The sequence below is a fragment of the Salvelinus namaycush genome, chromosome 20 (genome assembly GCF_016432855.1).
Source record: "Salvelinus namaycush isolate Seneca chromosome 20, SaNama_1.0, whole genome shotgun sequence".
Lineage (NCBI taxonomy): Eukaryota > Metazoa > Chordata > Actinopteri > Salmoniformes > Salmonidae > Salvelinus > Salvelinus namaycush.
In genome coordinates this window covers 25,062,546-25,075,183 of record NC_052326.1, presented here as the reverse complement: position 1 = coordinate 25,075,183, position 12,638 = coordinate 25,062,546, and the positions used below count along the sequence as shown (strand labels likewise).

Sequence of the window (12,638 nt, the reverse complement as noted above, 5' to 3'; positions counted from 1 at the left end):
GCAGTACATGAACATTCCAGCCTGTAAGAAAAACAGAAGTTTAAGAGAGAGAGAGATCTAAAGAGAGAGCGATAAAGCCAAATCCTATTCCCCATAGACCTGAACCCCAAGACAATTGTGTAGGTCTGAAGGCATTGGTTCTGTGTAAGTACAATTGATCAACTTCCATCAGAGGTTGAGGTGGAGCTATTACCATATAGTGTTTATCAATTCAATCATATACCTAGGCCTAGGGGGTATTAGCTAAGGGTCGATCTGGGATTGGGTGACTGTCACACTAGGCTACATTTTAATCTAGTTAACATCTGACTGGAGTTTAGCCTCCAGCCAGCTGCTAGAACTATGGTAATTGGTTATGACACTCGCAGGGCTAGCAGTCTGATGGATGGCAGCTGTAGACAGTCAGTCACATTAAATCCACTCAATTCAGAACCACAAAGAAATGGAGCCAGATTATGGTAGATTACAGCTAATCCCACTGTTGTGGGCTGGGGCTTTGGTGAACTATAGCATGCTCGTATAGCCACTTTATAACAATTTTCTAGCAGGTTCATATCAGCTTTATAACAGTCTAATATCAGGCCCATATCAGCTTTATAACAGTCTAATATCAGCCCATATCAGCTTTATAACAGTCTAATATCAGGCCCATATCAGCTTTATAACAGTCTAATATCAGGCCCATATCAGCTTTATAACAGTCTAATATCAGGCCCATATCAGCTTTATAACAGTCTAATATCAGGCCCATATCAGCTTTATAACAGTCTAATATCAGGCCCATATCAGCTTTATAACAGTCTAATATCAGGCCCATATCAGCTTTATAACAGTCTAATATCAGGCCCATATCAGCTTTATAACAGTCTAATATCAGGCCCATATCAGCTTTATAACAGTCTAATATCAGGCCCATATCAGCTTTATAACAGTCTTATATCAGGCCCATATCAGCTTTATAACAGTCTAATATCAGGCCCATATCAGCTTTATAACAGTCTAATATCAGGCCCATATCAGCTTTATAACAGTCTAATATCAGGCCCATATCAGCTTTATAACAGTCTAATATCAGGCCCATATCAGCTTTATAACAGTCTTATATCAGGCCCATATCAGCTTTATAACAGTCTAATATCAGGCCCATATCAGCTTTATAACAGTCTAATATCAGGCCCATATCAGCTTTATAACAGTCTAATATCAGGCCCATATCAGCTTTATAACAGTCTAATATCAGGCCCATATCAGCTTTATAACAGTCTAATATCAGGCCCATATCAGCTTTATAGCAGTCTTATATCAGGCCCATATCAGCTTTATAACAGTCTAATATCAGGCCCATATCAGCTTTATAACAGTCTTATAGCAGGCTGATATCAGGGTTATAGCAGGTGTGTTATAGCTGTTCTCAACGCTCTGTCTTGATAAGTGGAAACAACTGGCTCTTCACCAGCAGTCAGTCACCTTCACACTCCTCCCATTCCAACATACCTCATCAACTCCAGCTAATGACTGTTTTAAACCTTAACACTCCTCCACGCCTTTCTCTCTCTATATCTCTCTCTCCATCCTTCCCTCCCTTTCTTTATCACTCTTTCCCTTTGTCATACACTCAATCTCCTCCCCCTCACTCACTCCCTCCCTCACTTGTTCATTCACCCCATGGGATACAACAGCTCAAGAGTTTTGTCAAGGGTGAGCAGAGCACCTAGTTCAAGGACACACAGAGGACACACAGAGGACACACATCCGGGAAAGTTCTTGACTGCACATTTTCTTTTGCAAAAACGACGATACACACAGAACCAGGGGATCCTCGACGATACACACAGAACCAGGGGATCCTCGACGATACACACAGAACCAGGGGATCCTCGACGATACACACAGAACCAGGGGATCCTCGACGATACACACAGAACCAAGGGATCCTCGACGATACACACAGAACCAAGGGATCCTCGACAATACACACAGAACCAGGGGATTTTCAGCAAGCGGAGATTGCAAAGCCTTCTCTTCCTCTAGCACTCACAAACTCAGGAAATGCTTTTTATATCCCAAACAGCTTGGCACTTGAATCAATAGTATATGTAAAGTCTGGTTGAATCAGAGGGTGGGTGTGTGTGTGTGTGTGTGTGTGTGTGTGTGTGTGTGTGCGTGTGCGTGTGCGTGTGCGTGTGTGTGTGGTTGAATCAGATCCCTCATCTTTATATCATCTCTGTAACATAATTAGAGTTAACCGCGGCGGGATGAGTCACAGCAGCCGCGAGACACAGAGACTAAACTAAGCTTTGATCAGAGGGCTACTGTACTCTACTGAGAAACACAACACATTTAAGGTGGCAAAGAAAATAAGCTCAAAGTACATTCAATTTCACTGAGTGTGCTTAAATGTAATTACCATAATCTCTGGTCATGTACTTTTAGTGAAAAATGAACAAAAAGAAAGGAGAGGAATAAACGAGAGGAGAGAAGAGGAGTAAAGAGGAAAAGAAAGAATGTGAGGAAAGGAGATAGGAGAGAATGAAAGACAAGGGAGGGGAGGAGATAGTAGAGAATGAAAGACAATGGGAGGGGAGGAGATAGGAGAGAATGAAAGACAAGGGAGGGGAGGAGATAGGAGAGAATGAAAGACAAGGGAGGGGAGGAGATAGGAGAGAATGAAAGACAATGGGAGGGGGGGAGATATGAGAGAATGAAAGACAAGGGAGGGGAGGAGATAGGAGAGAATGAAAGACAAGGGAGGGGGGGGAGATAGGAGAGAATGAAAGACAATGGGAGGGGAGGAGATAGGAGAGAATGAAAGACAAGGGGAGGGGAGGAGATAGGAGAGAGTGATAGACAAGGGGAGGGTAGGAGATAGGAGAGAATGAAAGACAAGGGGAGGGGAGGAGATAGGAGAGAATGAAAGATGAGGGGAGGAGATAGGAGAGATGAAAGACAAGGGGAGGGGAGGAGATAGGAGAGAATGAAAGACAATGGGAGGGGAGGAGATAGGAGAGATGAAAGACAAGGGGAGGGGAGGAGATATGAGAGAATGAAAGACAAGGGGAGGGGAGGAGATAGGAGAGAATGAAAGACAAGGGGAGGGGAGGAGATAGGAGAGATGAAAGACAAGGGGAGGGGAGGAGATAGGAGAGAATGAAAGACAAGGGGAGGGGAGGAGATAGGAGAGAATGAAAGACAAGGGGAGGGGAGGAGATAGGAGAGAATGAAAGACAAGAGGAGGGGAGGAGATATGAGAGAATGAAAGACAAGGGGAGGGGAGGAGATAAGAGAGAATGAAAGACAATGGGAGGGGAGGAGATAGGAGAGAATGAAAGACAAGGGAGGGGAGGAGATAGGAGAGAATGAAAGACAAGGGAGGGGAGGAGATAGGAGAGAATGAAAGACAATGGGAGGGGAGGAGATATGAGAGAATGAAAGACAAGGGAGGGGAGGAGATAGGAGAGAATGAAAGACAATGGGAGGGGAGGAGATAGGAGAGAATGAAAGACAAGGGGAGGGGAGGAGATAGGAGAGAGTGATAGACAATGGGAGGGTAGGAGATAGGAGAGAATGAAAGACAAGGGGAGGGGAGGAGATAGGAGAGAATGAAAGATGAGGGGAGGAGATAGGAGAGATGAAAGACAAGGGGAGGGGAGGAGATAGGAGAGAATGAAAGACAATGGGAGGGGAGGAGATAGGAGAGATGAAAGACAAGGGGAGGGGAGGAGATATGAGAGAATGAAAGACAAGGGGAGGGGAGGAGATAGGAGAGAATGAAAGACAAGGGGAGGGGAGGAGATAGGAGAGATGAAAGACAAGGGGAGGGGAGGAGATAGGAGAGAATGAAAGACAAGGGGAGGGGAGGAGATAGGAGAGAATGAAAGACAAGGGGAGGGGAGGAGATAGGAGAGAATGAAAGACAAGAGGAGGGGAGGAGATATGAGAGAATGAAAGACAAGGGGAGGGGAGGAGATAAGAGAGAATGAAAGACAAGGGGAGGGGAGGAGATAGGAGAGAATGAAAGACAAGGGGAGGGGAGGAGATAGGAGAGAATGAAAGACAAGGGGAGGGGAGGAGATAGGAGAGAATGAAAGACAAGAGGAGGGGAGGAGATATGAGAGAATGAAAGACAAGGGGAGGGGAGGAGATAGGAGAGAATGAAAGACAAGGGGAGGGGAGGAGATAGGAGAGAATGAAAGACAAGGGGAGGGGAGGAGATAGGAGAGAATGAAAGACAAGGGGAGGGGAGGAGATAGGAGAGAATGAAAGACAAGAGGAGGGGAGGAGATAGGAGAGAATGAAAGACAAGGGGAGGGGAGGAGATAGGAGAGAATGAAAGACAAGAGGAGGGGAGGAGATAGGGGGTTTGTGTGTGTGGGGTTTATTGATTGTTGAAATGCTTGTTCTGTCTCTGTTGTTAGGAGATAAGGCAGCAAATCCTCCACCTTACACACTCTCTCTCTCTCGGTCTCACACACACACACACACACACACACACACACACACACACACACACACACACACACACACACACACACACACACACACACACACACATACACACACACAAACACACACACACACACACACACACACACACACACACACACACACACACACACACACACACACACACACTGGTCCCACTGTTTCTGTAATGTGGTGATTGATTGAGGAGCTCCAGGGATGACATTGAGCTCATAGTACACTCAGGAGGAGATCTGCCCTCTGTGTGTAGAGCGTGTGTGTGTTTGTGTGTACAACAGCAGTGTGTGTGTGTCTTCACAGGTTTGAGGAATAGTAGCTGAGTAAACAGTTTTCCCGCTGTGCAGCTAAAGCACCCTGCTAAAATATTAACGTTTGTGTTTGTGAGCTAATATGTTAGCGTGTGTGTGTGTGTGTGTGTGTGTGTGTGTGTGTGTGTGTGTGTGTGTGTGTGTGTGTGTGTGTGTGTGTGTGTGTGTGTGTGTGTGTGTGTGTGAACATCTAACACAGAGGGGTGAAATGACAGAAAGATTCATAGAACCACATTCGTAGAACCACACAATCAGCGGTGAGCAGTGTGCATTTCTGTTAATCCAAGAATAACTTGTTTGTCCAAAAATAACCGGTCTCTGTTATTGGTCAGTTAATTGCTTTGCTTGTTTTGAGATAGTTCTGATGGTTGAGAGAGATACTGTAAATGCAGGTGTGATGCACTCTGGGTAGCAACAGACTGTTTCCTACTTCTACTTATATCATCCAATCATCCAATCACCATAGAAACACTAACAGTAATATGAGAGTGATCTACAAAGTAATAAATGTGTTATTGATATCTCTCCTTCTCTCCCTTTCTTCCTCCCCCCCTCTCCCTCTTTCTCCCTCTCCCTCTTTCCTCTCCCTTGCTCCCTCTCTCCCTCTCTGCTCTCTCTCTTCCTCTCCAAGACCTCAGAATGGCTCGATGATCCTGTACAACAGGAAGAAGGTAAAGTACAGGAAGGATGGCTACTGCTGGAAGAAGAGGAAAGATGGGAAGACCACCAGAGAAGACCACATGAAGCTCAAAGTACAGGGAGTGGAGGTGAGCACACAAACGCACTCCTACATATACAGTGCCCTCAGAGAGTATTCATACCCCTTGACTTTTTCTCACCCATCTACACACAGTACCCCATAATGACAGTAAACATGCTTTTAAAAATGTTTGCTAATTTATTGACAATGTAATACAGAAATATATAATTTACATAAGTATTGACACCCCTGAGTCAATACATGTTAGAATCACCTTTGGTAGCGATTACAATTGCGAGTCTCCAAAGCCTTGCGTGCGCGTTCTTGCAAGTAGAAAAACATGTTGACTCACCCTACTTGTAGAGAAGGGCCAATGACCTCCTCCTCTCTTTCATGTTGACAAAATGGTCTATCACTCTGTCATGAAGTACATACTTGTTTTGTTGTCCAAGGCTACCTGGCTAAAATGATTGCTCGCTAGCCTAACTTCCATTAATGGGCAACGTTAGCTAATTAACATTAGCCTTCTACTAGCTACATATTGAACTTCCATCCTCTCAGGCCAGGGGCACAACAATGTATGAATTAATGGTTGGATCAGAATCGTCATTATAATAATTGGCCAGTAGGGAGAATTAAGTTAAACCACAAGTCCAAATCTCCATCCATGGCTATTTTAGGAAAGGGCTCATTTTAGCTAGCTGGCTAGTCACCGGAGGACATCAACACAACGAGATGCAACAATTCAAGTTTTTCTGTCAATGACTTATGTTCTCGATGGGATTTAATAGGAGTGACACCAAATCCAACCTGGCTTCTCTTGACACTTTTTTTTGTGCGCCAGGACCATTCACAGTTGAGCTCGCTCAGTTTAACTCAACGCTGATTAGCTATTTTTTTTAAAGGGAGGTAGGATGCTCGTTGGCTTCCCTTGCCTTCAATGCTGTGGGCAGCAACAATGTCATACTCGTTTGGACCAGACAGCATCATTCAGCCTCTTGGAAATTGAAGGAAAATTACGAAACACAGAGACGAAAGATAAATTATTTTATGTTTTTTTATTTTTCTATTGATCCATTTTTCGGGGATCCATGAATACACGCCACTGGTCACATGGCCAGGAATCAGATTTATATCTGACTTCAAACCACCTACGAAGATGGTTTGAAATGTTGCTTGAAATATCTGATTTCATGTGCTTTTTGGCTGTTTAGACTGCAGGAAAAAGAACAGATTTGAATCAGATATGCAAATCTATTTTAATTTCAGGCTGTAACACAACAAAATGTGGAAAAAGTCAAGAGGTGTGAATACTTTCTGAAGGCTCTGTAGATGGAAGACCACTAAAGGACCACTAAAGAGATGAAGGGATGTGAGGTGAAAAGAAGAAAAATGGATTGACTGGATTGAGCGCTCGCTCCTGCTCTCCCTCTCTCCGTTTGTGAATCAGTCTCTAACATCCTCCCCTAGCTGTTTCTTATGTTACCAATACACACACACACACCCTCTCTGTAGAATAAGTGTGTGTTTGGCTTCAGGCCAAAGATGATGTCAATGCCTCTTTCGACAGGAACAGAGAGGAGTATCGATCGAGTCTCAAGGCAATGGTGTGTGTGTGTGTGTGTGTGTGTGTGTGTGTGTGTGTGTGTGTGTGTGTGTGTGTGTGTGTGTGTGTGTGTGTGTGTGTGTGTGTGTGTGTGTGTGTGTGTGTGTGTGTGTGTGTGTGTGTGTGTGTGTCCATTTGTATGTGTGAGTCACATGCTACAGCTCTATAATTGATTATTCAGCAGAAATAGTACGCAAGCGGCGAGTGAGGAGTGTGACAGACATAAAAAGAGAGGGAATGACCAGGAGAGAGGGAGGAAGGGATAAAGGGACAGAGAGGGATTGAGAAAAAAGAGAGTAGAAAGAGGGATGATGAAGAAGAGAAACAAGCCTGTGGGGTAGATAGACCCTCATACAGAATGGAAATTTATGGAAATGCACTCTGCCTTTGGCTACAGAGAGAAGAGAGAGGAAGAGAGAAAAGGGGGGTAACCATCAAGGTCGTCACCACTATCATGCCTCATCCCTCTCTTTCTCTTTTCTCTCTCTTTCTCTCTCTGATTGTGTGACATCATCCTCTGCTAGAGAGATTGTACATTGCAGGCTTTGTTAAAATCTTCATCCTCCACACCTTTTGAACATGTCATGGCAGATAAGTACTGCCGAACATGACTGTGTGTGTGTGTGTGTGTGTGTGTGTGTGTGTGTGTGTGTGTGTGTGTGTGTGTGTGTGTGTGTGTGTGTGTGTGTGTGTGTGTGTGTGTGTGTGTGTGTGTGTGTGTGTGTGTGTGTGTGTGTGTGTGTGTGTGTGTGTGTACAAGTTTTACTATACTTGTGAGTACCAGAAGTACTCACAAGAATAGTAAACCAACAAATATTCAGAGAAGTGAGGACACTTTGCAGGTCCTCCCTTGGAAAAGGGCTATTTTATATTTAGGGGTTAGGGTTAAGGGTTAGGGTTTAAGGTTAAGGGTTAGGTTCAGGGTTAGGGAACATAGGATTTTGAATGGGAATCAATTGTTGGTCCCCAAAAAGTCCTCACAAGTATGACATAGTGTGTGTGTGTGTGTGTGTGTGTGTGTGTGTGTGTGTGTGTGTGTGTGTGTGTGTGTGTGCGTGTGTGATGTGCGCGTGTGCGTGTGCATGTGTGTGTGTGTGTGTGTGCATGTTTGTGTTTAACTCTAACCATGTCCTCTCTCTCTCTCTCTCTCTCTCTCAGTGTCTGTACGGCTGTTATGTCCACTCTTCCATCATCCCTACCTTTCATCGCAGATGCTATTGGCTGCTCCAAGTAAGCCATACAACCACAATACATTCGACTCATTATAACCTCAATTACTGTTGTGAAAGCATGCACTGAACTGGAGCTTGCTGACACTAGGGGCAAGTGAAAGTAATGTCTGACACTGATCCAATGTGCACTTATCAGGAGTCCACTGTACACATCATGAATGGATGGGCGGGTGAGTGGAAAAGGAAGCCCCAGAGGCAGCAACATGGTACCCAGATCTTATGCTTGTATTGAATTAGTAACTGAAATGTCAACAAAGTTGAACTCCCAGAATGTGCCTGGTTGGTGTTGTCATCTCTATCTATTTGTATATCTGACTCTGACCTAGCCAGACTCCACTGGGCTGGAAAAGTAGACACACTCCTCTGCTCAAGTTAAAGATGGTCAGAGGGCCATAGTCAAACTGAGGACAGGCAACATGATGGGTCTTTAACCATGCCTGTACGCGCACACACATACATACTCATCCACACACACGCACACTCCCTCTCACCCAGCAGGGTTTGAACCGACCTGTGTGTGTGCTGAATCTTTCATACACTCCTGGAGCCAGAGGTGAGGGACCTGTAGCGAATGAGGGTTGAAAACACACACAACCACACACATACACACACAGCAAGGTTGAGGGGGCTTGAGCTGTTCAAACTTTTATGAAATGGCAGGTGAGAATCTCTCCTCTGACACTCAATGCCTGGCCTCTTTATCCTCTACTTTCATTTTCCCTCGCTCCCTCTCTCCCACCTTCTCCTATGACCATCTCATCTACATTGTAGAATAATAGTGAAAACATAAAAACTATGAAATAACCCAGTTAAAAGTTTGTTTTTTGTGACTGCACTTGAAGAATCTTGAAATTTTCCGGATTGACTGACCTTCATGTGCTGTTCTTGCCATAATATGGTATTTTACCAAATAGGGCTGTCTTCTGTATACCACCCCTACCTTGTCACAACACAGATGATTGGCTCAAGCACATTAAGAAGGAAAGAAATTCCACAAATTAACTTTTAACAAGACAGACCTGTTAATTGAAAGCATTCCAGGTGACTACCTAATGAAGCTGGTTGAGAGAATTCCAAGAGTGTGCAAAGCTGTAATCAAGGCAAAGGGTGGCTACTTTGAAGAATCTCAAATATAAAATATATTTTGATTTGTTTAACACTCTCATTCCCACCCTCTCTAATTCTTTCTCCCTCCATCCCCCCTCTCTCCCCCAATAAAGGTTTTCTATTTTTTTTCAAATAAATCTCTTCCCTCTCTGTGTAGAACCCAGACATAGTGTTGGTACACTACCTGAACGTTCCAGCGGTGGACGACAGTGGGAAGCCATGTGGGCCTGTCCTCTGCTCCATCAACACAGACAGGAAGGAGTGGGCCAAGTGGAGCAAGGAGGAGCTCATTGGACAGCTCAAACCCATGTGTGAGTCACCTTTGACCTCTAGCCCCTTTAAAACTTCATCTCCTCACATTGCACTCATAAGGAAGCCAAGTCTATTCTACAAATCACGTATCTGTCTGCATCCAATTGAATAAACCCTGATAACTTATTTTATATTTTATGTCATTAAATTATTTAGCACATGAGTTGTCATGGTTATATGAGAGCTGTGAGTCTAGTTCCAAATCTACATCCAAATCTACTGTTCCTCTCACTTCTGAGTCAGTTTGACTTTAACAGAACCACACTGCCACTCAGTGGCCATCATAGAGACTGTAGGCAGAGACACTGCGTGCGTGTGTGTGTGTGTGTGTGTGTGTGTGTGTGTGTGTGTGTGTGTGTGTGTGTGTGTGTGTGTGTGTGTGTGTGTGTGTGTGTGTGTGTGTGTGTGTGTACGTGTGTGTTTATACCAGAAGTCCCCACAAGAATAGTAAACTAACAAAAATTTGACCAACTGGGGACATTTTGTTAGTTCCCACAAGGTCAAATGCTATTTCTGTGGGATTTAAGGTTAGAGTGAGAATTAGGTTTATGTTTAGTTTTAAGGTGAGGAGCTAGAGTTAGGTTTAGGGTTAGTGTATGGGTTAGGTTTAGGGGTTAGGGAAAATAGAATTTTGAATGGGACTGAATTGTATGTCGCCACAGGGTTAGCTGTACAAAACTGTGTGTGTGTGTGTGTGTGTGTGTGTGTGTGTGTGTGTGTGTGTGTGTGTGTGTGTGTGTGTGTGTGTGTGTGTGTGTGTGTGTGTGTGTGTGTGTGTGTGTGTGTGTGTGTGTGTGTGTGTACCGTCTGTCCTCAGACACAGGGGGGAGACACAAGGGGGCGAGGAGCATCTGTTCAAAATACCCAGCATGCATTATTCATGAGTGAGTGTGAGTTAGAGAGAGTTCTAGTTTGTTACAAACCCAAAGGACTGCTCTCTCTGGGACCAGCGCTGTCTGTGTTGAGATGTGTGAGTTGCATTTATGCACCCAACAGCCTTGGATTTCAGTGTCAGTCAGTTTCTAATGTGTCTGTGTTGTGTGGTCATATTTATCCTATATGCATATCATATATACCTCACATGCTAAGCAATTAGCCTATTAAAATGTTTAACTAACTCCATAAGATGAATAGCAATATGCATTAGACTACAGTTGAGTTACAGTAATAGGCAATCCTATTTGCAGGAGGCCTTTTGCCTTTTGGTAGGCCGTCATTGTAAATAAGAATTTATTCTTAACTGACTTGCCTAGTTAAATAAAGGTGAAATAAAATTTTAAAAATAACAAAATCCAGAAATGTCTGAGAATGGAATTCTAAATACAAGTGTATTTAATTACTTTGAAAAATGAATTATTACATTTACAAGGCATAAACTTAAACTAGAAAGCATTACAAGGCATTATTATAAGCATGATCAGAGAGGGAGAGAGAGAGACAAGGAATTATTCTAAGCATGATCACAGAGGGAGAGAGAGAGACAAGGAATTATTCTAAGCATCACAGAGGGAGAGAGAGAGACAAGGAATTATTCTAAGCATGATCACAGAGGGAGAGAGAGAGACAAGGAATTATTCTAAGCATGATCACAGAGGGAGAGAGAGAGACAAGGAATTATTCTAAGCATGATCACAGAGGGAGAGAGAGAGACAAGGAAACCATGGCTTGTGCCTTGGCCCATAGCTCATGGGAGAGGGAGAGAGAAAGAAAGACAGTGTATATCTCACCACAGCAAGTCAGGAAAAAAAAGAGAGAGAGACAATAAATCTTAGACCCTTTTACAACATCTGAGTTGTTTGGATTCAAAATCTGAACTGTTGACCAATAGTATTACTGTAAAGTTAACCTCCAATCAGATAGAACTACAGACCTGCAAAGACAACAACACCTCAGCTTCTCAGAGGTGTGACAATGGGGGTTGGCAAGATCAAAACAGAGAATGCTTGCATACAGTTGATAAGTCACTTATCAAGTGTATGCTGGGCCGCCTTACATCTGCTTAATACATCCTTTCTGTTCAGGCAATGCTGGCCTTTGAGTCTTGAAATGAAATGACAATGGACGTGAATGTAAAAAAAAATACAAATTCTTTAATCAGTCTCTTCACTGTGTCCATTGTGTTTTTGCGTCTTTTGACGGCAAGACAATATACCTAATTTGCATTGCAGCCCTCCAGACCTCAAGAAAGAGAGAAAATGTGTCCCCCAAGCCCCAGGACAAAATGAGTCTGACACCCCCTGGTGTACATCAATTCAGTGTGTAGTTCACACTTTGAACACATGGTGGCAACCTCACACAGTATATCATTTAGCTCTTCGTTTAGCAAGGGTTACCAAACTTTCCCGCTCCGGCCCCTTTTCCAGCTTGGGGAACATCAAATCAAATTTTATTGGTCACATATACATGTTTAGCAGATATTATTGAATGTATTACTGTTGATGATATTTGGAAATGTGCATGTACACCCTGGCCCATCTACTGTTGCTAGCCCCAATTCTGACTTGTGCTCTGATATCTGCTTCACTGATTTCTGCTCTCTACCTCTCTCAAAGAGTGCAGTGTATAAAGTCAGAACATCTGCTGTCTCGGCCCATGACTGTCACCAAGGGAGTACCCCAAGGCTCAATCCTAGCCCCCACCCTCTTCTCAATTTACATCAAAACATAGCTCAGGCAGTAGGAAGCTCTCTCTTCCATTTATATGCAGATGATACAGTCTTATACTCAGCTGGCCCCTCCCCGGATTTTGTGTGAAATGCTCTACAACAAAGTTTTCTTAGTGTCCAACAAGCTTTCTCTGCCCTTAACCTTGTTCTGAACACCTTTAAAACAAAGGTCATGTGGTTTGGTAAGAAGAATGCCCCTCTCCCCACCGGTGTGATTACTACCTCT

At 43.7% G+C, this 12,638-nt stretch overlaps 1 protein-coding gene across 1 annotated transcript in view; it reads left to right on the top strand.

Annotated features, from left to right (window-relative positions):
* The window catches only part of LOC120064718 (calmodulin-binding transcription activator 2), a 110,007-nt gene that overhangs the window by 80,307 nt on the left and 17,062 nt on the right, over nt 1–12,638 (top strand). The window contains exons 5-7 of the mRNA XM_039015339.1: nt 5,422–5,557; nt 8,255–8,326; nt 9,593–9,746. Of these exons, the coding sequence (XP_038871267.1) occupies nt 5,422–5,557; nt 8,255–8,326; nt 9,593–9,746 (362 nt within the window). The remainder of the gene's footprint in view (nt 1–5,421; nt 5,558–8,254; nt 8,327–9,592; nt 9,747–12,638) is intronic.